The following is a 25010-nucleotide window of genomic DNA, read 5'->3' on the forward strand; positions in this document are numbered from 1 at the left end:
CCTTCAGACCTGTAGGCCCTGTCAACCCAGCATCCCCATCCAGACCAGTAGGACCCTTAAATCAACAGCAGAGAGATGTGATGTCACAACCGTCGCTCTCTGAATCTCCTACACATAAAGGTCACACAAGTGACTAGTCAACCATGACCAAGACTGTCTTGCTTTTCTTAGTGTCATAGTATCTACCATATGTACCATTGCAAAGATAACTTCCAAGTCATTTAAAAGGTTTCTCATAATTATTCATGATGAGATTATTTTTTCAATTACTTTAATCCAACAGAATTAGTTACTTTTCATCATAAAATATGATATTCTACTTTCTCAATAGGTTGAACAACATTTTTAATACATCTTAGCCAGCCGGTGCCACCATTTTCCCTTTGCCATTCCTGAAGGAACAACATGGCTCATCGACTGTAAAAAATAAAAGTGCAAGCTCCATCAATGCAGTTAGTGAAAGCACGCACGCAACAGACTTATATAAAAAGGAAGGTTCTCTCCAATGTAGCTGGACCATGTTTGATGTATGAAACACATACTGTAGCTCAAGCTCAATGTCCATCAAGGCAGTTAAAGTCAAACCTGGGTTGTTTCTCATTTAATGAGAGGATGGGGGATGAGCATAGAGCCTTGATGGTTTCATAGATGGGTAAACAACTATAAGCAGAAGCCAATAAGCGCGCGCGCACACACACACACACACACACACACACACACACACACACACAGTAAGTTAAATGGGCCAGGCTGTTAGAAAACATGGTTGGAGAGTACAGTCTTCCTTTTCAAGCCTACTGGTTCAGTAACGGAACCAGGGCAATACCTCGCCAGACCCAAGCCCAGAGCCGAACAACCCTGAGCCAAACTCAGAGCCAAATGCAGAGCCCGAACCAGAACCACTAAACCAATCCTCAATCACCTGAAACAATAAAGGCCAGGGACAGCCAGGTCAATAACAACAGAGAGTAGAGAGGAAACCACTGTCAGCTACAATGCATGCATACACATATAGACTATAAAATAACATTTACAATACAAAACAAAAGTGGGAACATCAACAGTTGGTAACCGGTGGAAACGGGGAACCATCCATAATGGATCTTAATAAGGATAACGTGGGACAGAGAGAGATCTCACCGGTGGTCCAGGTTTCCCAACAAGGCCGTCTCTGCCAGGTGGCCCTGGAGAACCTGGTTGTCCAGGGAATGAGCCCTCGGAGGCTTCGAAGAAACGGGTGGGACCAGGCGGGCCAGGTTGACCTGGAGGGCCGGGAGGACCAGGGGAACCCTAGGAGAGAGAGGACACCTCACTAAAATCACCACATCACTATAGTGGAGTGGTCTCAACTCTATGTGATCAGATGAAACACCCCTATCTGCTGGATATGGGATGCCATAGCACACATTTAACACAGAGAGGTAAATATGCTTAGCCTCTTACTACCAGCCTGATATCGCAAGTTTATTTAAATATGTGATTCCATGTAGTGAAACATATTTATGAGAGCTTGCGAGATCAGGCTGGTAATACGAGGCTCAAATACTCATCCTAGAGACGTTTTATTAGAGAGAAAAAACATAACAGATTGTGGAAGGACCACCAGAGGGCAGGCTGAGCTCACTGATAGTAGCCCAACAAGGCATGTGAGACAAGGTAACCAGAAGCAATTAAGCACAGCTGACAGTACTAATGACATATTCTCTTTCCCCTATAAGAGAGAGGAGGGAACCAGCAGGAAAGGGGAAGAAGATAAACTATCTAGAATGGCTACCAAGAGAGGGGAGCTATCCAAGAAGAGCCATTAAGACGGTGACAAATCTGTGATTGTTGTTATAGTTGAAAGATAATCGTCTCTTGTGTTCCTGTGTCATCTAAAGAAGAATGTGTATGTTGTTCCTTGGGAGACTCTCATTGATTGTGTTGGAGTGTTTGTATTGACAGAAATCTCTCAATAGAGAACTGTGTTCAATCAAGAGAACCTACTCCTGACTCGTTTATTCCACCTTTCCGCTTTAGAGTGACACCAAATGACTTGGTCCGCTCACAAGATAGACTGACAGCAGAATGACAGATTAGAAGAATGTTCTTACTCTGATAAATTCTGTATCGTCAAGGTCCCCAAAGCCAGAGCCGAGTGCATCTTCTCCATACTGTAATTCAAAGGAAAACAAGCAATTAAACAAATCCCCAGTTCAATCCAATGTTTCCAGGATGTTACACTGACACCCACCGGTACACTGTGAGATTTGAGTGGTCCGGGAGGGCCTGGAGGCCCCGGTAAGCCTACTCCTGTGTCCCCCTGTACAGAAGAGAACATGGTAAGACTAACTGCCTATCTCATACACAAATATATATAATTATTTAGTTGTAATTATTGTACCTTATCTCCTTTGACTCCAACCTCTCCTGCCAACCCTGGGAATCCATAAGGTCCTCTTTGTCCCTGTGGGGATTAACATAGGTCATATTTACATCATAGGTCATACAGTATATTTCTATAATAACATAACAAAACCATACACATTTGACACAAGACCAGATGTACTCACTGGGTCTCCATCTTCACCCTTGCTTCCCTGAAATGAGAACAGTCCTTAGATGTATCTGTTCAATCTTATCAAGTAAAGATAATAGAAAACATAATCAAACATGTACTAGTATCACAGAGTAATGGGAGATTATAATGAGGTAAAGCTTACAGGCTGTCCGTCCTTCCCTGGCACCCCAGGGGCCCCTGAAGGCCCCTGAGGGCCCCTTGGTCCTGGCTGGCCGTGTCCAGACCTATCCTCAGAGGGATTGGAAGGGCCAGGGGGGCCACGGGGGCCAGCAGGACCCATAGGCCCAGGCTCTCCTCGCTCTCCTTTCTGTCCGTAGCTAAGAGGCCTGCCCTGAGGATCAGCAGGAGAACATTGTGTAGAATCTATTAAATACTGAATAACTTAAGCTGAATAACTTAAGCATTTAAAGCAGATCAGGGTTTGAGGCACGTTACTTGTAATAATCTTAGCTATTACTTACATCCCCTGACCTCTCCCCTGGCTCCTCTGTTTGGTGGGGTCCTGAGAGGAAAAAGCGACACCAATAGGATTCACCAATGAGGCTTCAATTAATGCTAACCATTGAGGGATATTTGATATTTTCAAACAACAAACGCTCTAGCCACTAGACTACCTGGGGTGGCAGGTAGCCTAGTGGTTAGAGCGTTGGACTAGTAACTGAAAGGTTGCAAGATCGAATCCTGAGCTGACAAGGTAATAATCTGTTATTGTGCCACAGTTAACCCACTGTTCCTAGGCTGTTATTGAAAAAAATAAACATTGTCTTAACTGACTTGTCTAGTTAAATAAATGTAACCTTTAAAAAAAACTAGAATAGCCAATGAGAGACAAATAAGATTGATCAATGCAAAGGGAAAATCTAATAATTTACAGTCACCAGGTGAGTTAAATCAAGCTTGCCAATCAAGTTATTTGAAAGTGCCCTGTAATGCCATGACATGATTGGTTAAGATCAGAGTATGGTGAACCTGCCTTCCCCACCTTCGAGCAGCATCTCCTGATGTGCTTTGTTTGTGGGGGTCAGGTGAACAGTGTACTCATCTAGCTCCAACTCTGGAGACTCTGTGGGTGGAGCTCGCACTGGCACGCTTAGCATGTCCTCTGGCTGGAGGGAAAGAAAATCAGGGAGGGAGATATTGTAAAAAGAGGGAGGGAAGCAGGAATGAACAGTAAGTAAACTGATAAAACAATGTCAAATTTATTTGAAATAAATTATAATTGTCCAATTGTCCAATGAAATATCTAGCTAATTAAAACATCTGGACAAGATTCAAATAAGAACAGGCAGCTTATGTAATATATTTATTTGTAGGAATTGGGGTCAGGGCAGATTGTGCGTTTATTTAGGGGCAGAGTGAGATGACAAGTACAGTGTGTTACACGGCTAGTGATAGGAGGATGAAAGTGAATTTAGCAAACACACAGCCAGAATCTGGAGCAATCCAGCAAAGGAAGAGAAACGGACAACAACCAAGGGGTGTTCACTAGGTACATAAACAACCACTGCTACCCATAGCCATAACACACATGAAAGGCCAGTGTAGAGACTTATCTCTGGGTAGAGATGGAGGTACTGAATCTTCTTACTTGAACTTGAATATATCCCCCAGTGTTCACTTTTACATACTTGTGTTTTGTACCAGGACAAATTTCAACTGATGATACAGAAAAGCTGTTCTGCTACATGTAAGAGACGTCCAATGAAGTCTATCAGGGAGTGTTGCTCAGACAACAATGTGCCTTGTGCCCAAGCCAATCTTAGCTGTGCGGACGTTCCTTGTCTCACCAACGCTCACCCAACGTCTGCTGACATTCTGTTTCACCGAACACATTCCTCTCTTACACCCCGTGCTCACACCTCCCACTTTTACTTACCTGTGCTGTTTCCTTTTTTCGTTCCATGTTCATCAACTTGTCATCTGTTTCACGGTCATGCAACGTGTCATCCCCACTCCCATCCCCAGAAGCCTGGAATACAGGAGACATTACCACACATCTCTATTCAAAGAAGCAGGTATATCTCACTGGTCACCCCCCAAAGCCAATTCCTACTTTGGCCGCCTCTTCTTCCAGTTCTCTGCTGCCAATGACTGGAACGAACTGAAAAAATCACTGAAGCTGGAGACCCATTTCTCCCTCACTAGCTTTAAGCAACAGCTGTCAGAGCAGCTCACAGATCACTTCACCTGTACATAGCCCATCTGTAAACAGCCCATCCAACTACCTCATTCCCATACTGTTATTTATTTATCTTGCTCCTTTGCACCCCAGTATCTCTACTTGCACATGCATCTTCTGCACATCTACCATTCCAGTGTCTAATTGTAATTATTTTGCCACCATGGCCTATTTATTGCCTTACCTCCCTTATCTTACCTCATTTGCACTCACTGTATATAGATTTTTATTTTTGTCTACGGTATTATTGACTATGTTTGTTTATTCCATGTGTAACTCTGTGTTGTTGTATGTGTCGAACTGCTGTGCTTTTTCTTGGCCAGGTCGCAGTTTTAAATGAGAACTTGTTCTCAACTAGCTTACCTGGTTAAATAAAGGTGAAATAAAAATAAAATAAAAAAGAAGAGATTGACACCAGTAGTCTAGAAGTAGCATTTCTCTCACTAACCATTAGAGGAAACTAACTCTTCATTCCATCATTTAGGCACAGAAGGCCAGAGTAGTGGCAGCTTTGTACAGGCAAATGTTGTTACATAGTGAGTGATATGAGTGAGAGCCAGTGAAGCAATCAACCAGAAACAGTACTTCATATTTTAAACACAAGAGGGAGCCACCAGTATGCTCTATGCAGAGTCAAGTCATGTATAAATTAGTCTTGAGAGCCAGAAGCTTAACACGTATTAAAGAATCTGTACTGGCAAGGCCTTTAGAATATCAGGAGCTCAAGGCTATGGATGAATACATATCTATGGAACAGGCTGTGGTGTAGACACTCACATAGGGATCATCCTCTTCACACTGCTCCACTGCAGCCCTGGGGTCCGGCTTGATCACCAGCTGCTGGATAGAGCCCTGTACAGAGGGAAAGAGAGATGTGATAATGCTTTGGTGATGTATAATAGGGAGTTATTGTGCTGATATAGCTAATTGAATTGGCTAAATTGAGACGAGAGAGAGAAGCAAAAAGAGTCACACAGCAGGAACGTTTATTCTGAAGGCTTTCCTATACAGGTAGAAAATGCTTACATTTAGAGGCAAGAGGCCCTTTCTACAAGCAACACATGGTTACACACATTTTAATCTGTGAGCAGTATTTGACAGGGCTGGGCACCCACTCATTAACTGTCACTGTCACAAGCATTCCTTCCGCGTTATTAACCTAAAGCGTGTAATGTGCAACACGATGACGTCATTGGAGGACATTATAGAGAATACCAGTGATCATGAAAGAGTGTGGCAACAAAAGCATTGGCTAAGGCCCATGGACTAGAAGCCGACAGGATGAGTAGATTAACATCACGTACAGTAGCAGATTATGATCAGTAAAATACAGAGTACAGAACACAGCAAACTGCTGACTGAAACACATTTACTGTGAAATCATAAAATCATACCATAGGAGATAGAGAGAAACAGAGGCAGAACACAAGTCCAAAGACACAAAGACAGAGGGAGCGAGTGAAACTAATGAAGGCTGCATCAGAACAAAACCCAGAGCTTTGTCCAGGCTGGTTTTGAAGGGTGAGAGCCATCTCTTGGCAAGGCATTTGGCCCATCAGTATTGTATCTCCCAGCAAGACAGTCCACTGTGTTCTGTTGGCTGTGGGATCTCTTTCCCCCTGATTCTCCCCCTTTCACTCACCCCTCTACCCATCTCCCTCCTCCTCTCTCTGCCTCTCTCCTCTTCCTTCTCCCACCTACTCTCACCCCCCTCCACCTCTCTGCTTCCACTCCTCTCCTCTTCCCTCTCTCTCCCCCTTATTTCTCCCTCCCTCCCTCCCTCCCTCCCTCCCTCCCTCCCTCCCTCCCTCCCTCCCTCCCTCCCTCCCTCCACTCCTCTCCTCTTCCCTCTCTCTCCCCCTTATTTCCCCCTCTCCTCCCTCCCTCTCTGGCCCCTCTGCTCTGACTGACTGACACTGTCTTTACCCCTCCTGGACCGCTCAGGCCCCTGGCCGGCACCAAAGTGCCTCACAACAACAAAAGGAAAAGCTACCCACTTTGCTGCCATCGCCATGGAAACTACTTTCCCAAACACACACCACTACCACCACCGTCAGCACCACTCTTAAAGCACAGCCGCATGCTAATAAAGAACATTGCAGGACGGTTCATTTGGAGAATAAAGTCCCATTCACATTCACTCCATCATCAGTGTTTGTTGGACCATATTGAAGTGGCCAGGCTTTAAGGGAACTTTTGCTCTTATTGGGCTTGAAGTATGATATTAATATTTTCATTGACTATATTGAAACAGCCGTACAGTTGTCTCCATAGATAATCTAGATGAAATATCTCAATGGTCTCACTCTCTGTAACGTCACTGAAAGACAGTCAATGTGGGGGTAGAAGGGGAAGACACTGTTTAATAAATGGATCACTAGTCACTTTAATAATGTTTACATATCTTAAATTACTCATCTCATATGTATATACTGTATTTTATACCATCTATTGCATCTTGCCTATGACGCTCTGCCTTCGCTCATCCATATATTTATATGTATATATTCTTATTCCATCCCTTTACTTATATTTGTGTGCATTAGGGAGTTGTTGTGGAATTGTTAGATTACTTGTTAGATATTACTGCACTGTCGGAACTAGAAGCACAAGCATTTCCCTACATTCGCAATAACACCTGCTAAGCATGTGTATATAACCAATAAAAATTGATTTGATTTGAGTGAACCTCAGTCTCTCCTCTCAGGGAAGACTGGAACAGAGATCATAGGATACATTAACGTGAGGCCTTGAGCTGAGCTGAGTTGACCATGCAGAGGTGGTTCTGTTTATTAAACAAGGCTTACTGATATCTCTCCCTTCCTCTCTGAGAGACCGCCAAGACCTCCCGTTAGCCTTGAATCAGGTCTGTGTCCTATCGATGGCTGTCAAATACCAGAATGTTTGGAGCTGAGTTATACAACCATATATGAGCTGATTCTGAAAAACTGTGATCAACTGACTATAATCCATGACTGAGCACATTCATACAGTAATCACTATACATGATATAGCTAAACATTCTTGTTAGAATAGGATATTGTATGCTAAACAAGTGGTGCACAGCCAGGTGGAAGAATACCCATCTGTGGAGCTTTTAGTACAGTTGTTCAGAATAATTCTACACAGACGATCTTGTTATTGGAGTAATGTTCATGCTAACACAGACTGGGCAAACAGTAGGACTCACACTACACAGCGCAGAGACACACACACACACACACACACACACACACACACCAACACAGACACACTATGCAACATGGTCAAATGAAACAGAAAACCAATAAGTGGTAGACATTACTTACCACAAACTTCTCCAGGCCAGTTCCTCCAGCATTGCCCACAAAGATGCCTGAGCTGGGTTCAAAGCTGAGCTGGCGGCTGCTCCTGTGGAAGGTCTCTGCTTGGAAGTCATCACAGTCCATATAGAGGCGTACCTCCTGGTCCTGCACCGACAGAGTGAAGCGCGTCCACTTATTCCTCATATCAGGCAACTTGAAGGACGCCACCTGTTGGCTGTGTGAGGACTCCTCGCCCCCCTCGGTGTAGTACAGCTGAATCCTCTGGGTCTCGTCCTCCACGGGCGTCAGTGCCAACCCCAGCTGCACCACCTTCTGCTGGGCATCAGTGATGGCGAACAGCACCCCTCCCTGTTTGCTGCTGGGCCTGATGGTGACAATGATGGCAAAGTCCCTGAAGAAAGGATCGGGCATGAAGGTCTTGGTGAGACGTCCGATGTTGGCGTCAGGCCCGAAGCCGTAGGCCGGGAAGCCCTCATAGCCGGTGATGAAGGAGACAGATGGAGGGAGTGGCACTCCGATCAACTCGGTCAGGTCTAGGTGTCCCGTAGAGCCACGGTCTGTAAGGAGGAGGAAACAACATATTCATGAGATCTAAACAAAATGAACAGAATCACATGTATGTGTCATGCCCTGAGAGCCATTGTTTCACTATGGTGAAGTGGGTCAGGGCGTGACTGGGGGTGATCTAGTTTATTTATTTCTATGTAGTGTTCTAGTTTATTTTCTACGTTGATGATTTGTATGATTCCCAATTAGAGGCAGCTGATTTTCCCACCTGTGTCCCACCTGTGTGTATGGGATATTGTTTTGAGTTAGTGCACGTAGCATCTCAGTAGTCACGGTTCGTTGTTAGTTTATTGTTTATTTGTTTTTGTCTTTGCTAAGTTCCTCATGATTTAATAATAAAGTGAAACTCAACATCCGCTGCGCCTTGGTCTGATATTTATTCCAGCGAACGTGACAGTGTGAGCCTAAAGCTGTATAGAAAACTCTATATTTAAATATTTCAAACTCTATATTAATTTATTTAATTTTATTTCACCTTTATTTAACCAGGTAGGCTAGTTGAGAAAAAGTTCTCATTTGCAACTGTGACCTGGCCAACATAAATACAGCATATAATACAACATATAAATACAGTATTGTGATGAGGTAGATTGGATGGGCTATTTACAGATGAGCTATGTACAGGTACAGTGATCTGTGAGCTGCTCTGACAACTGGTGCTTAAAGCTGGTGAGGGAGGTAAGAGTCTCCAGCTTCAGAGATTTTTGCAGTTAGTTCCAGTCATTGGCAGCAGAGAACTGGAAGGAGAGGCAGCCAAAGGAAGAATTGGCTTTGGGGGTGACCAGTGAGATATACCTGCTGGTGCGCGTGCTACGGGTGGATGCTGCTATGGTGACCAGTGAGCTAAGATGAGGCGGGGCTTTACCAAGCAAAGACTTATAGATGACCTGGAGCCAGTGGGTTACGAGTATGACGCGAGGGCCAGCCAACAAGATCATACAGGTCGCAGTGGTGGGTAGTATATGGGGCTTTGGTGACAAAACGGATGGCACTGTGATAGACTGCATCCAATTTGTTGAGTAGAGTGTTGGAGGCTATTTTGTAAATGACATCGCCAAAGTCGAGGATCGGTAGAATAGTCAGTTTTACGAGGGTATGTTTGGCAGCATGAGTGAAGGATGCTTTGTTGCGAAATAGGAAGCCGATTCTAGATTTAATTTTGGATTGGAGATGTTTAATGTGAGTCTGGAAGGAGAGTTTACAGTCTAACCAGACACCTAGTTATTTGTAGTTGTCCACATATTCTAAGTCCGAACCGTCCAGAGTAGTGATGCTGGACGGGCGGGCAGGTGTGGGCAGCGATCGGTTGAAGAGCATGCATTAAGTTTTACCTGCATTTATGAGCAGTTGGATGCCACGGAAGGAGAGTTGTATGGCATTGAAGCTCATCTGGAGGTTAGTTAACAAAGGGCCAGTGGTATACAGAATGGTGTCGTCTGCGTAGAGGTGGATCAAAGAATCACCAGCAGCGAGAGCGACATCATTGATGTATAAAGAGAAGCGAGTCGGCCCGAGAATTGAACCCTGTGGCACCCCCATAGAGACTGCCAAAGGTCCGGACAACAGGCCCTCCGATTTGACATACTGAACTCTATCGGAGAAGTAGTTGGTGAACCAAGCGAGGCAATCATTTGAGAAACCAAGGCTGTTGAGTCTGCCAACAAGAGTGTTGTAATTGACAGAGTCGAAAGCCTTAGCCAGGTCGATGAATACGGCTGCACAGTATTGCCTTTTATCGATGGCGGTTATGATATCATTTAGGACCTTGAGCGTGGCTGAGGTGCACCCATGACCAGCTCTGAAGCCAGATTGCATAGCGGAGAAGGTACGGTGAGATTCGAAATGGTCGGCAATCTGTTTGTTAACTTGGCTTTCAAAGACCTTAGAAAGGCAGGGTAGAATAGATATAAGTCTGTAGCAGTTGGGTCTAGAGTGTCTCCCCCTTTGAATAGGGGGATGACCGCGGCAGCTTTCCAATCTATGGGAATCTCAGACGATACGAAAGAGAGGCTGAACAGGCTAGTAATAGGGGATGCAATAATTTTGGCAGATAATTTTAGAAAGAGAGGGTCCAGATTGTCTAGCCCGGCTGATTTGTAGGGGTCCAGATTTTGCAGCTCTTTCAGATCATCAGCTATCTTGATTTGGGTGAAGGAGAAGCTGGGGAGGTTTGGGCGAGTCTCTGTGGGGAGCGCAGGGCTGTTGATCGGGGTAGGGGTAGCCAGGTGGAAAGCATGGCCAGCCGCAGAAAAATGCTTATTGAAATTCTCAATTATTTTGGATTTACCGGTGGTGGCAGTGTTTCCTAGCCTCAGTGCAGTGGGCAGCTGGGAGGAGGTGCTCTTATTTTCCATGGACTTTACAGTGTCCCAGAACTTTTTTGAGTTTGTACTACAGGATGCAAATTTCTGTTTGAAAATGCTAGCCTTAGCTTTCCTAACTGGCTGTGTATATTGGTTCCTAACTTCCCTAAAAAGCTGCATATCACGGGGGCTATTCGATGCTAATGCAGAACGCCACAGGATGTTTTTGTGCTGGTCAAGGGCAGGCAGGTCTGGAGTGAACCAAGGGCTATATCTATTCCTAGTTCTAAATGTTTTGAATGGAGCATGCTCATTTAAGATGGTGAGGAAGGCACTTTTAAAGAATAACCAGACATCCTCTACTGACGGGATGAGGTCAATGTCATTCCAGGGTACCCCGGCCAGGTCAATTAGAAAGGCCTGTTCACAGATGTGTTTTAGGAAGCGGTTGACAGTGATGAGGGGTGGTCGTTTGACCCCCAGACCCATTACGGACGCAGGCAATGTGCAGTGATCGCTGAGATCTTGGTTGAAAACAGCAGAGGTGTATTTGGAGGGAGAGTTAGTTAGGATGATATTTATGAGGGTGTCTGTGTTTATGGATTTGGGGTTGTACCTTGCAGGTTCATTGATAATTTGTGTGAGATTGAGGGCATCAAGCTTAGATTGTAGGATGGCCGGGGTGTTAACCTCTTGAAGCTAGGGGGCACTATTTTTATGTTTGGAGAAAAAAAAGTTAACGGCCTATTTCTCAGGACCAGATGCTACAATATGCATATAATTGACAGATTAGGATAGAAAACACTCTAAAGTTTCCAAAACTGTCAAAATATTGTCTGTGAGTATAACAGAACTGATATTGCAGGCGAAACCCTTAGAAAAATCAAACCAGGAAGTGGCTTCTATTTTGAAAACTCCATGTTCCATAGCCTCCCATTGCTCCATTTAAAGGCATAGACATAGTTTCAGGCTTTTATTTTGAAAAATGAGCCGGAAAGATAACATCTCGTCAGGTGGTCACATGGGTTTTGCTCGCACAACAGAGTTCGGACAGCCATTTCCTTTCCCTCTCCTACTGAACAAGACCGTTGCGGTTGATATATTATTGATTATATATTTTAAAAACAACCCGAGGATTGATTATAAAAAACATTTGACATGTTTCTGTGGACATTACATATATTATTTGGAATTTTCGTCTGCGTTGTCGTGACCGCTCTTTCCTGTGGATTTCTGAACATAACGCGACAAACAAACAGAGGTATTTTGGATATAAAAATTATCTTTATGGAACAAAAGGAACATTTGTTGTGTAACTGGGAGTCTCGTGAGTGAAAACATCTGAAGATCATCAAAGGTAAACGATTAATTTGATTGCTTTTCAGATTTTTGTGACCAAGCTACCTGATGCTAAGTGTAGAGAGAGGAAAAGGGGGGGAAGAGGTATTTATGACTGTTATAAACCTTCCCCCAGGCCAACGTCATGACAGAAGGGTACGGTACTATTATAGATATCAGCAACATTTCTGATTTCAGCATTGCATAACTGTACAACGATAACATCCAATGCTCTCGTCAAGATATGTCACCATACGTCATAAAGATATGCCATTTCACCACTGAACATTTATGGATCTCCTCCAATGTATCTAATCCATTAGCAGATGTACTTCTGTGCTATCACCTGACTATCATCACAATCACTATTACATCATTGTTTGCATGAGAACACACAAAGCATAAGCACAGATGTAGAGAATATCTCATCTTGCGGTAACTGATGTGTCCATGGTCTATAGTTCTTTCACAAATTAATCTATCCCCATCACTGACAGTAACAAAACCCTAATGAGTTAGACATTCACCTATGGATCATTGCTCTCCCTCTTCTTCCTCTTCCCCTCTTCAGACCCTAATTCCCCCCAAATAACTCCAGAAACTAGGTGAAAAGCCTTTCATTGGCGTTGGTGGGCTTATCATCGTGGTGTAGGGAGAGTGCTTAGTGGAGAAAGATCGATCACATTCTCTCCATTCTCTCCCACATGGAGCTCGTCTCCCGTGACGACCACTCTCACCCCAACATTCCACTGAGGTAACCTCTTGGCCGTTAGTTTCACCTCAGTCTTGTCAAGTATTAACCCTCCTCTACACATCAGTGGACCTCGGATCTCTGCCACTAGGCTAGACAGGGTCTCTGATTGGGTCTGTAATTCATCAAATTAGCGAAGTGGAAAAATACATGACAATTAGGGAGGAGGGTCGTAGTGTTTGAACATCCTCTACTCGGAATGAATGCCTCCCACAATATGCTGCCTCACACAAACACTGACTGAGTCACACAACCCAGACTGCCACAGAGAAGCCAATCTATAAGTGGGATCAGAGAGAGAGAGAGAGAGAGATCCATTAGAATTTCATGTATAACATTTGGTCGAAACATGCACATCCAATGTCCTCAATGAGGACCCTGCCTTAGTATATCAACATAGTAATGCTAATAACATACAGGTGAAGGGTGTGAACCTGTGTAAAGTTCTTTAAGTAGCTTGTCATACTGAGTGAGCGGATATCTGGGAGCAGAGCTACTGTTTATGGAGGCTGGAGCGACAGACAGCTGTTGTACATTACCATGGTGGATAAAGCTCAGACAGAAGAATAGACATGAGAGCCTTCATCATGAAGCTCATGTTTTTACTATAAATGCGAACATCACATTTTGTTCTGAGAGAGTTTGTCCTCTTTGACTTGTGATTTACTTAAGAGTCTACTGGACGATCATTTAGCACCCAATTCTTCTAGTCAGTTAAGACATCAGACATATAAACCCAGCAAAAAAAACAAATGTCCTTTTTTCAGGACCCTGTCTTTCAAAGATAATTCATAAGAAATCCAAATAACTTCATAGATCTTCATTGTAAAGGGTTTAAACACTATTTCCCATGCTTGTTCAATGAACCATAAACAATGAATGAACATGCACCTGTGGAATGGTCGTTAAGACACTAACAGCTTACAGACAGTAGGCAATTAAGGTCACAGTTATGAAAACACGAAAGAGACCTTTCTACTGACTCTGAAAAACACCAAAATAAAGATGCCCAGGGTCCCTGCTCATCTGCGTGAACGTGCCTTAGACATGCTGCAAGGAGGTATGAGGACTGCAGATGTGGCCAGGGCAATACATTGCAATGTGAGACGCATAAGACAGCGCTACAGGGAGACAGGACGGACAGCTGATCGTCCTCGCAGTGGCAGACCACGTGTAACAACACCTGCACAGGATCGGTACATCGGAACATCACACCTGCGGGACAAGTACAGGATGGCAACAACAACTGCCCGAGTTACACCAGGAACGCACAATCTCTCCATCATTGCTCAGACTGTCCGCAATAGGCTGAGAGAGGCCTGTTGTTAGCCAGGTCCTCACCAGACATCACCGGCAACAATGTCGTCTATGGGCACAAACCCTCTTCACTGACCAGTTGAAGTTTTGTCTCACTAGGGGTGATGGTCGGATTCGCGTTTATCGTCAAAGGAATGAGCGTTACACCGAGGCCTGTACTCTGGAGCGGGAGCGATTTGGAGGTGGAGGGTCCGTCGTGGTCTGGGACGGTGTGTCACAACATCATCTGACTGAGCTTGTTGTCATCCTCCTCCCTCATGTGGTACCCTTCTTGCAGGCTCATCCTGACATGACCCTCCAGCCTGTCAATGCCACCAGCCATACTGCTCGTTCTGTGAGTGATTTCCTGCAAGACAAGAATGTCAGTGTTCTGCCATGGCCAGCGAAGAGCCCGGATCTCAATCCTATTGAGCACATCTGGGACCTGTTGTATCAGAGGGTGAGGCTAGGGCCATTCCCCCCAGAAATGTCTGGGAACCTGCAGGTGCCTTGGGGGAAAAGCGGGGTAACATCTTACAGCAAGAACTGGCTAATCTGGTGCAGTCCATGAGGAGGAGATGCACTGCAGTACTTAATGCAGCTGGTGGCCACACCAGATACTGACTGTTACTTTTCATTTTGACCCTCCCTTTGTTCAGGGACACATTATTCAATTTCTGTTAGTCACATGTCTGTGGAACTTGTTCAGTTTATGTCTTAGTTGTTGAATTTTGTTATGTTCATATAAATATTTACACATGTTAAGTTTGCTGAAAATAAACACAGTTTATTGTGAGAGGACGTTTATTCTTCTGCTTTGTTTAGTATGTTGGTAACTGATTTACACTATAACTGGTGCACCATCTATCTCAATGATAAACATGTTGTATCTCCTCCCTCCCATCCCTCACCCATTCGTCCCTGATTCCCCCTCTCTCTCTCACCCCACAACCCAGCGGAACCATCATCCTGTGGTACACATAACTCTGGATCCCGTATCCCAGCCCTCCCATCCCTCAACCGTCTGTCCCCCACTTCCCTCTTTCTCTCACCCCACAATCCAGCCAAGCCCAGCGGGAGGCTCTGAAACAATGCTCACGCTCAGACCCCAATTTCTCCAGGTTCCAGGAAGGCCCCTGGCCCTAATCCTATTATTATAATATCATGTGATAGGGATTAACATTGGAAACCAAGGGGCTAGCAGGAAACCACAAGCCTACTCCCCTCGACAACGCACAGCCTCAATTAGACAAGCTAAAAAAGCGTAGCCGCACTCAAGCTGTGGGGGAACACACTAACTAATCCCTGTCATGATCCCACTACAAGTATCAGTTTGAGACTACTTTAACAAAAATAATGAACCACCATGAGTCCACAGATCCACAGCTGCCACGTGTCAGTGTCTTCAGATTCCTTCAGGAAAGAGTTTTCAGAGCATTATGCTAAATCGTTACTGCATTGGTTCTCTTTCATTGAAATTGCAAACACTAATGTACAGAACCAGTAACAGAACTGATTGTTATTTAACCACAACATAAAGACAACTTTTTGGTCAGAATCCCACCACGGAAATAAAACTGAAACAACTACATCACCCAGCATACTCCAGACTAACTCACCACGACTCTTCCACATTTTCAGAGATATTTTCTTAGCCTTGGGCTTGATCTCTGTGGTTCCATCACCAGCAGGCTCCTGTATGCTCTGTAGCGGGGTACTCTGAACAGGTGCAGTGGTGAAGACCTCCGTCTGAGTCCCCACCTGGCCCACCTCTGTCCCTTCTGTGGTCCACAATACCTGGGTGGTTGTGGGGATGGTGGTGAGGGGCTGTGTGGTCATCTCCTGTGCTCTCCCCAGGAAAGCACTCCACCACTGGCCATGAACAGGAGCCATGAGCAGCAGCAGACTGTAAAGACGCAGGAGAGCCATCCTGTCCTGATGCTCCAAGTACTGACTCAAAACTTCAACAAGATGTATGTTCTCAGCAGAACAGTTCAGCTCTTAGCCTCCCCTCTCTTCCCTCCTTCTATCTATGTTAACTCTCTCACTTTATGCTCTCTCTCGCTCTCTCTCTCTTTCTCTTTGTGTGTGTGTTTGTGAGCCACTCTCTCCTCTCGCTCTCTCTCTCCTCTCGCTCTCCCTTCCTGGTCCTCCTCTGCTCTGCTCAGTGTCTAGCAGTGACCCCTGCTCCTCAGCACCATGCAGACTTAGGTATTTCACAGGCGGCACAGCAGCAGCAGCTCTACTATACATCCAGCACAGCAGTAGCTCTACACTATGTCCGGCTCGCATCACAGTGGGTGTGTTAAGAGCATGTAAGTCACAGCCCTCTTGAGTAATGCTATCCCCCTCCGTATACCACTATCACCAACTCTACTACAGCTTACTGAACATGAAGGAACTGTCTATCACTGGTCTTTGCTTACAAAACAAATGGTGGTCAGTTGGAAGAATGTTCAATAATGGGCACTGCGACATTGGCTAGGCTCCTGGAAGAGATATTTCGTGCTTATAAGGACATGGTGAGCACTGCACATATTTTTCAATCCCCCAGGGACAGAAATCAGGACTACAAGATCTCAAAAGTATTCTGTAAAAAAGGCACCACAAACGAACAAATAATTAAATTGAACATTAACGGTTTCTACAACATTTGGCATTTAACATATTACCTATCCTCAGTCAGTTGCATTCATGTCCATTAATAAACTCAATAGAAGTACAGGTGTAGAGGTACATCTCCACAGTTTTTTAAATTATTGACAGAAACGCTCAACTAGGGCAAATAGTACAGGGCCAGGAATCTGCCAATCAGTGGCTGTCTGACTTTGAGGGGCCATGGGCACTGATTTGACATGGGAGAGTGTAAAGCTGGACTGTGACAAAAGAGGGGAGGAGAAACAAGGCACGGAGGAGAGGAGGAGAGGAGATGGGTTTGTGCCAAGCCTGCACAGTTCAGTGATCAGAGGTGCTGGGCAGACAGGCAGGCAGGCATAGTGACAAAGAGAAGCCTCTTCCGCTACTCAATACTCATGGCTCTGACAGCCCTGCCAGCAGCGCGCGCACACACGCACGCGCGCGCGCGCGCGCGCACACACACACACACACACACACACACACACACACACACACACACACACACACACACACACACACACACACACACACACACACACACACACACACACACACACACACACACACACACACACACACACACACACACACACAGAGGAGGATGAGCCCACCCCTGACCAATCATTTATATGTAACAGAGGAACACACTGTTCAGATATTGCGTCAGTAACAGTAACCCATTAAAATGCACAGTAAGATTACCTATACACAATCATCCATTGAACACTAACTGTTACTGTGATCTGCATGTTTGTATATTTCAACCGGGACTTGGAATAGACAGTGCATTATCATTTCACAGCAATCCACAGAGGTGCTATGGATGGACTCCATACTAAAGAGACTGGACACTGGGGCTACCGTGGTCCTAATGAGGGACTGGAAGTTTACTAAATGGACCAGATGATGGATTTACTGTAATCTGGAGAAAAGCAGAGAGGAAGAAAGGAAGCCCTGGTTTGCCTGCCCCCTGGTGGTAGTATTTTTTGTAAGGGTGTTCTGGGGATCCATGTTGCACCCCTCTCTAATTCCAGTCTTACCCAGGGGGACTAGGGGCCAGGGGGCAGGGAGCTAGGAGGCCAGGGAAGGTAACCACTAACCTCAGTCTCACTTCAATGCCCCCACAACATCCATTAATTGGTTTATTGTCACGAGCCATCAGCTGAAGCATGTTGTGAATCTATTCACACAGAGATGAGACTAATTTTCCAAAGGGAAACAGCACACAAGACCTTTGACAATATAGTAATATAGTAACACCTGCAACTTCATCACATGTATAGAAGAGCTTTGGCCCAAAGTGATTTAAATGCCCATTGCAATGAACAATGAGGACTGATGTATTGCCTGCTCAACATTGCCTGCTCCCTAACGTTCTCACTACTTAGAGAACAGTTATATTGTTTGGCTTCCCTTATGCCCCTTTTCCTCTCCAACACCAAATAGCCTGAAGCCACAGGGCTCTTCTTGCAGGCTCTATTTCTCTACGTTGGAGCATTTCGAACCGTAGGTCAGAATTTTTGACCTGTCTACATGTACATTGAACAACACCATAGCTGTGTTTTCTACGTTTTGTTATTTCTGTATAACAAAAAAATCAACGACGATGTTGCCTCTTTTACAGTGGGGGTCAATAGGAAAGAATGTTTTCCCCAATTTGTGGGCGTGGTCAAGGGGAATTCCTTAATATTACATGAACACCAACTGGGACTGCCTATAGCTTACAGCACAGTCGTAAATTCATACAACCCACAGCTAATCACAGCAGTCTCTGCCACTTTAGATTGACCAATGTGATGTCAGTAGGGTTCAGGTCTCACTAAAGAGAAGAGCCAACCTGTCAGCCAACCTTGACAAGAGGTCAGTTCTCACTAATCATTTAGCAAAGCAAAGGAGGCTTCACGGGTGAAGAAAAACAGAGCTTCGCCACATTAAATCACCATCACTGGGAAGCTCTCTCATCAAGAGCTCCTCAAATATTGTATCATTATTATGGGCAGCAGATCAAAAGCAGTCTGGTTTAATTGGGGTGATTTAGTCAGACACGTGGGCCCACCGGCCTCTAGTTCAGTGGGGTGATTTAGTCAGAAACATGGGCCCACCGGCCTCTAGTTCAGTCTGGATTTATTGGGGTGATTTAGTCAGACACGTGGGCCCACCGGCCTCTAGTTCAGTCTGGATTTATTGGGGTGATTTAGTCAGACATGTGGGCCCACCGGCCTCTAGTTCAGTCCGGATTTATTGGGGTGATTTAGTCAGACACGTGGGCCCACCGGCCTCTAGTTCAGTCTGGATTTATTGGGGTGATTTAGTCAGACACGTGGGCCCACTTTGCCTCTAGTTCAGTCTGGATTTATTGAAGTGATTTAGTCAGACACGTGGGCCCACTTTGCCTCTAGTTCAGTCCGGATTTATTGGGGTGATTTAGTCAGACACGTGGGCCCACCGGCCTCTAGTTCAGTCTGGATTTATTGGGGTGATTTAGTCAGACACGTGGGCCCACTTTGCCTCTAGTTCAGTCTGGATTTATTGAAGTGATTTAGTCAGACACGTGGGCCCACCGGCCTCTAGTTCAGTCTGGATTTATTGGGGTGATTTAGTCAGATACGTGGGCCCACCGGCCTCTAGTTCAGTCTGGATTTATTGGGGTGATTTAGTCAGACACGTGGGCCCACTTTGCCTCTAGTTCAGTCTGGATTTATTGAAGTGATTTAGTCAGACACGTGGGCCCACCGGCCTCTAGTTCAGTCCGGATTTATTGGGGTGATTTAGTCAGACACGTGGGCCCACCGGCCTCTAGTTCAGTCTGGATTTATTGGGGTGATTTAGTCAGACACGTGGGCCCACTTTGCCTCTAGTTCAGTCTGGATTTATTGAAGTGATTTAGTCAGACACGTGGGCCCACTTTGCCTCTAGTTCAGTCTGGATTTATTGAAGTGATTTAGTCAGACACGTGGGCCCACCGGCCTCTAGTTCAGTCCGGATTTATTGGGGTGATTTAGTCAGACACGGGGCCCACCGGCCTCTAGTTCAGTCTGGATTTATTGAAGTGATTTAGTCAGACACGGGGCCCACCGGCCTCTAGTTCAGTCTGGATTTATTGGGGTGATTTAGTCAGACACGTGGGCCCACCGGCCTCTAGTTCAGTATGATCTCAGTCTCTTTCTCAAAAAAAGATTTGTCCCATCATGTAGCAAGACCAACATTCTGATGTTCTATTCTTCTTTGAATATTATTTTCCTTGATAAATAATACATTTTTAGTATGCCACCAGACGTTAGGATATTCAGGAGATCCCTTCTCCAGTAACTATCCTCACCAGTTGTTTACAGTAAGGAAAGTATTCAGACCCCTTGACTTTTCCCACATTTTGTTACGTTACAGCCTTATCCTAAAATGGATTTAATAAAAACATTTCCACGTCAATCTACACACAATTGAAAAATTTAAAGTGAAAACAGGTCTTTAGAATATTTTGCAAATGTATCACAAATAAAAAACAGAAATCCCTTTTTTAAATACTAAGGTAGCCACTCCTCAGTAAGGCTGGACAGCCCGCTTGAAGTTTGCCAAAAGGCACCTAAAGGACTCTCGTACCATGAGAAACAAGATTATTTGGTCTGATGAAACCAAGATTAAACTCTTTGGCCTGAATGCCAAGCGTCAAGTCCAGAGGAAACCTAGCACCATCCCTACAGTGAAGCATGGTGGTGGCAGCATCATGCTGTTGGGAATGTTTTCCAGCAGCAGGGACTGGGAGACTAGTCAGGATGGCGGGAAAGATGAAAGTACAGAGAGATCCTTGATGAAAACCTGCTCCAGAGCACTCAAGACCTCAGACTGGGGCAAAGGTTCACCTTCCATCAGGACAACGACCCTAAGCACACAGCCAAGACAACGCATGAGTGGCTTCGGGGCAAGATTGAATCGTACTACACTCGTCGGATGTGGCAGGGTTTGCAAACTATTACAGGGAAGCTGAATAAAGTAACAAAATGTGGAAAAGGTCAATGGGTCTGAATACTTTCTGAATGCACTGTATACATTCAGTTTAGCCTAAATTTTATCTGAGGGCTGGCCAATGTCTTTAATAAAACTACATCAAATCTCAACGGCATAAAACTGCCACATGACATTAAAATAAAAGGGCGTTACTATGGACAAAATGCCAACTTGACATAAAAAGCATAAAACATTCCTTTGAATTTACAGTTGGACCAATCCAATTTGAGGACAGAGTATGTAGCATGTCCATACAGTAGCCAATGTATTGATTGTGTCAGAGGAACATAAAATCCCAATCCCTGTCTAGATATAAGAGCTAGGTATGGAGACCAGTGGAGAGGTAGACAGCGTGTGACTGTTCTCCACTCTCGGACAGGTAATAATAGAACATGTCACCTTTAAACTCTCCCTCCACACATAGATACATAAGTTCCCTCTCCCTCCTAGCGATCCAACTCAATGCAGCCACGATTGCAGGTCTGTTTTCCTATTGCTAGGAAAACAGCAATAGGAAAAAATCCTAGATGCCAAAGTCCTGCCCTTGAGCAAGGCACTTAACCCCTACAAGAACTCCTAGTGCGGCAGTTCACCTCGCCAAAACCTATGTATGTGGGGTTGGATTAAAAGTGGAAGTAGAGCGATTTACATGGTTAACTGCCTTGCTCAAGGGTACATTGGCAGATCCCCCCCAGATCCCCCCCCCCAAGTCGGTTCAGGGATTCGAACCAGCAACCTTTCAGTTACTGGCCCAATGCTCTTTTGCACTAGGCTACCTGCCACCCCATGTGTGTAAACCAGTCCTAGGGGGTTTTGACATAGGCTTTGTTTGTGATTAGGTAGGACTAAGGCCTGCCCATCCTTATTGTGATGCAGACCGCCTCCCTCAGGGAAGGTGAAATCCAGAGAATGTAAAGAATGCTAGAGCTGAAGACACCTCCTGTCTCCCCAACACCCAGCTAAAGACACAGTGACCACCTGCAGGTCAGAGCTGAAAAGGGGGGGAGAAGAGAGTGAATGCATTTTCTTCAATCAATTATTTTAGAACTAGGGAGCTCCTCTATTGTCACTCAGGGATCAATCACACAGTTAACCTGGGCTGGGAAGAGAGGAGGGGTCCCAGGAGACAGACTAAGTATGGTGGGAAAAGCCCCAAAACAGAGAGAAGATAGAGCCTATGAGTGGGTGTGTTGTTACCTAACCTGGGGGTGGCCAGAAAGCTGACCTCACAATAAGAATGCCTGTTCTAGAATGTCCTCAGAGAAAGAATGAAAAGCCAAAAAGCCAACAAAGGATTATTAAGGCACAGCAATATCTGACCCTTGTGAGACATCAACCTAACCCAACCCAACCTTGAGATACAAAACTGTATTTCCAAAATACTACGCCTGGGTGGTGACCCTGCCATTTTGTGTAAACCACAGAGTGCAGATTGAGTATAGCAATAGACTAAACCTGATGTTGATGTTACTGATAGACAATCAATGTCCTTGAGTGAGTATGTTCACTAATCGAACGGCTTACTTACAGGTCTTCAGTTGACAGTGGGTAACGTATACAGAAAAGTACTTTGCACTTCGGCTTACCGACTTTCACAACCTTGAAGAGCAGTAACGTGGCTCAGCAGCAAATTAAAATATCCCAAAGGCGCCTTGTATTTGAGGATATGCCTCTATGCCATGAATCCAGAGTTTGGCTTTGGCTCTAGATAACCTTGAGTGAACTTAGTGGATAAAGCGACACAGCTCTCCACAGAGTGAGTACAGAGAGGGTCTCTTTTGACCAAAGTGGTTGTGATGTTCAGGGCAGGTCGTCCAGCCAATTCTATTAGCTTTAAAGAAAGTCATGAGAGGAGAATTACCCAACCTCAGACATTCTCCTCTCCTCAGATACAGACAGTGGCCTAAAGCGTGTGGCTGTGTGCTGTGACAGCCATGTAGGAATGGTGGACAGCAGTTGCCTGCAGCCATTGGTAATTGAGTAAAGAAGATACACCGTGTCTGGCATTGGCTGATTGAGTGGAATGACTTGTATTAAATGCATTACAGTGAGGTCAATAATATAAACCTATGTTAAATGCAAGTTATTTTGGAAGTTATCAGAGCACATAACACATGAACACCTCCAACTCGATCGTCAAGTTTGCAAATAACACTACAGTGGTAGGCTTGATTACCAACAACGACGAGACAGCCTACGGGGAGGAGGTGAGGGCCCTCGGAGTGTGGTGTCAGGAAAATAACCTCTCACTCAACGTCAACAAAATGAAGGAGATGATCGTGGACTTCAGGAAACAGCAGAGGGAGCACCCCCCCTATCCACATCGACGGGACAGTAGTGGAGAAGGTGGAACGTTTTAAGTTCCTCTGCATACACATCACGGACAAACTGAAATGGTCCACCCACACAGACAGCGTGGTGAAGAAGGTGCAACAGCGCCTCTTCAACCTCAGGAGGCTGAAGAAATGTGGCTTGTCACCGAAAACACTCACAAACCTTTACAGATGCACAATCGAGAGCATCCTGTCCTGCTGTATCACCGCCTGGTACGGCAACTGCTCCGCCCACAACCGTAAGGCTCTCCAGAGGGTAGTGCGGTCTGCACAACGCATCACCGGGGGCAAACTACCTGCCCTCCAGGACACCTACAGCACCCGATGTCACAGGAAGGCCAAAAAGATCATCAAGGACAACAACCACCCGAGCCACTGCCTGTTCACCCCGATATCATCCAGAAGGTGAGGTCAGTACAGGTGCATCAAAGCTGGGACTGAGAGACTAAAAAACAGCTTATATCTCAAGACCATCAGACTGTTAAACAGCCATCACTAACATTGAGTTGCTGCTGCCAACATACTGACTCAAATCTCTAGCCACTTTAATAATTACAAATTAGATGTAATAAATGTTTCACTGGTCACTTTAAACAATGCCACTTTATATAATTTGTACATACTCTACATTACTCATCTCATATGTATATACTGTACTCTATACCATCTACTTCATCTTGCCTATGCCGCATGGCCATCGTTTATCCATATATTTACATGTACATATTCTTATTCATTCCTTTACACTTGTGTGTATAAGGTATTTGTGAAATTGTTACATTACTTGTTAGATATTACTGCACGGTCGGAACTGGAAGCACAAGCATTTCGCTACACTCGCATTAACATCTGCTAACCATGTGTATGTGACCAATAAAATGTGATATTGATCAGGAATCCTTCAGTTGTACGATGTGTACACTAATGTCCACAGATTGAATAATACAAGGCATGAAACGTTCCAGCAACGTTTTAGTATTAACTTCAATTAACTCTTGAATGTCAAAGTCTCTTTCAACAGCTGTGTGTCCTCTGACAATACTAAGCCTGGCATGCGGGGCTAAGCCTTGGTCAATCTTGACATCTGGCCCACTGAAAAAGTGTCCCCCGACCTTACCCTAACCCCCACCCTTATCCCCACCCTCACCCCAAGCCCACCATCGCCTGAAGACAAGCGTAGTAGGGGACAGAGGAGGGCCATGTGCTCATTTATGTGGTTTTTCCATTGGGTAATGCGTGCCCCAGATAATTGGGAGAGCTGAATAGGCGAGTCAATGTGGTAAGTCCTATAGACAAGTGGTCTCTCATGGTTGATCTACCCTTTATGAGCTCATTTGGTCCGTGGTGGCCTTGTAGGTTCACTCCCATTGTCAATTGTGTAATTGTTTGAACTAGCTCAAACGCCCCAAATATGTGGGATTTTACATGAGTTTGAATGGGAGAATTCTATTGAATCTCCAATCAACACATTGTATTATATGAGTATCATGAGGTTTCTTGTCTATGGACATTTGTGAAGGTTGGCTAGGAGACACTTCTGTGGCCAGTCCTCTTGTTGGCCCAGCTGTAAGCCACTACCTAAACACAACTTCTCAGCCTGAAAAATCTTGAAACTTCTAATCTCTTGAGCACAAGTGTAAATCCTCAGATCCCATTCTCACTGGAGGAGGGGGGGGGGGGGGGGTGATGGATGGGGGGTCAGGTGCTAGTAGCTGACATTTTCTTGGTTTCAGGATGTT

At 45.0% G+C, this 25010-nt stretch overlaps 1 protein-coding gene across 23 annotated transcripts in view; it reads right to left on the reverse strand.

Annotated features, from left to right (window-relative positions):
- LOC110530389 (collagen alpha-1(XV) chain) overlaps positions 1-25010 on the reverse strand; it is a 42550-nt gene that overhangs the window by 10159 nt on the left and 7381 nt on the right. For 4 of the 23 annotated variants that reach the window (XM_090183128.1, XM_021613391.3, XM_021613392.3 and 1 more), the window contains exons 1-14: positions 15919-16472; positions 8048-8601; positions 5517-5591; positions 4437-4529; positions 3534-3666; positions 3022-3062; positions 2703-2891; positions 2553-2579; positions 2384-2446; positions 2234-2302; positions 2094-2153; positions 1141-1290; positions 827-922; positions 2-55 (exon numbers count right to left, since the gene is read on the reverse strand). In XM_090183128.1, the coding sequence (XP_090039254.1) occupies positions 2-55; positions 827-922; positions 1141-1290; positions 2094-2153; positions 2234-2302; positions 2384-2446; positions 2553-2579; positions 2703-2891; positions 3022-3062; positions 3534-3666; positions 4437-4529; positions 5517-5591; positions 8048-8601; positions 15919-16228 (1914 nt within the window). In that variant the 5' untranslated portion in view covers positions 16229-16472. Of the gene's footprint in view, position 1; positions 56-826; positions 923-1140; positions 1291-2093; positions 2154-2233; positions 2303-2383; positions 2447-2552; positions 2580-2702; positions 2892-3021; positions 3063-3533; positions 3667-4436; positions 4530-5516; positions 5592-8047; positions 8602-15918; positions 16720-25010 lie in introns of those variants that run through there. The other 19 variants (XM_090183135.1, XM_090183132.1, XM_090183133.1 and 16 more) reach the window with 7 other exon arrangements.

Source organism: Oncorhynchus mykiss, chromosome 8 (assembly GCF_057628025.1).
Source record: "Oncorhynchus mykiss isolate SJ-2025 chromosome 8, ASM5762802v1, whole genome shotgun sequence".
Taxonomy (NCBI): domain Eukaryota; kingdom Metazoa; phylum Chordata; class Actinopteri; order Salmoniformes; family Salmonidae; genus Oncorhynchus; species Oncorhynchus mykiss.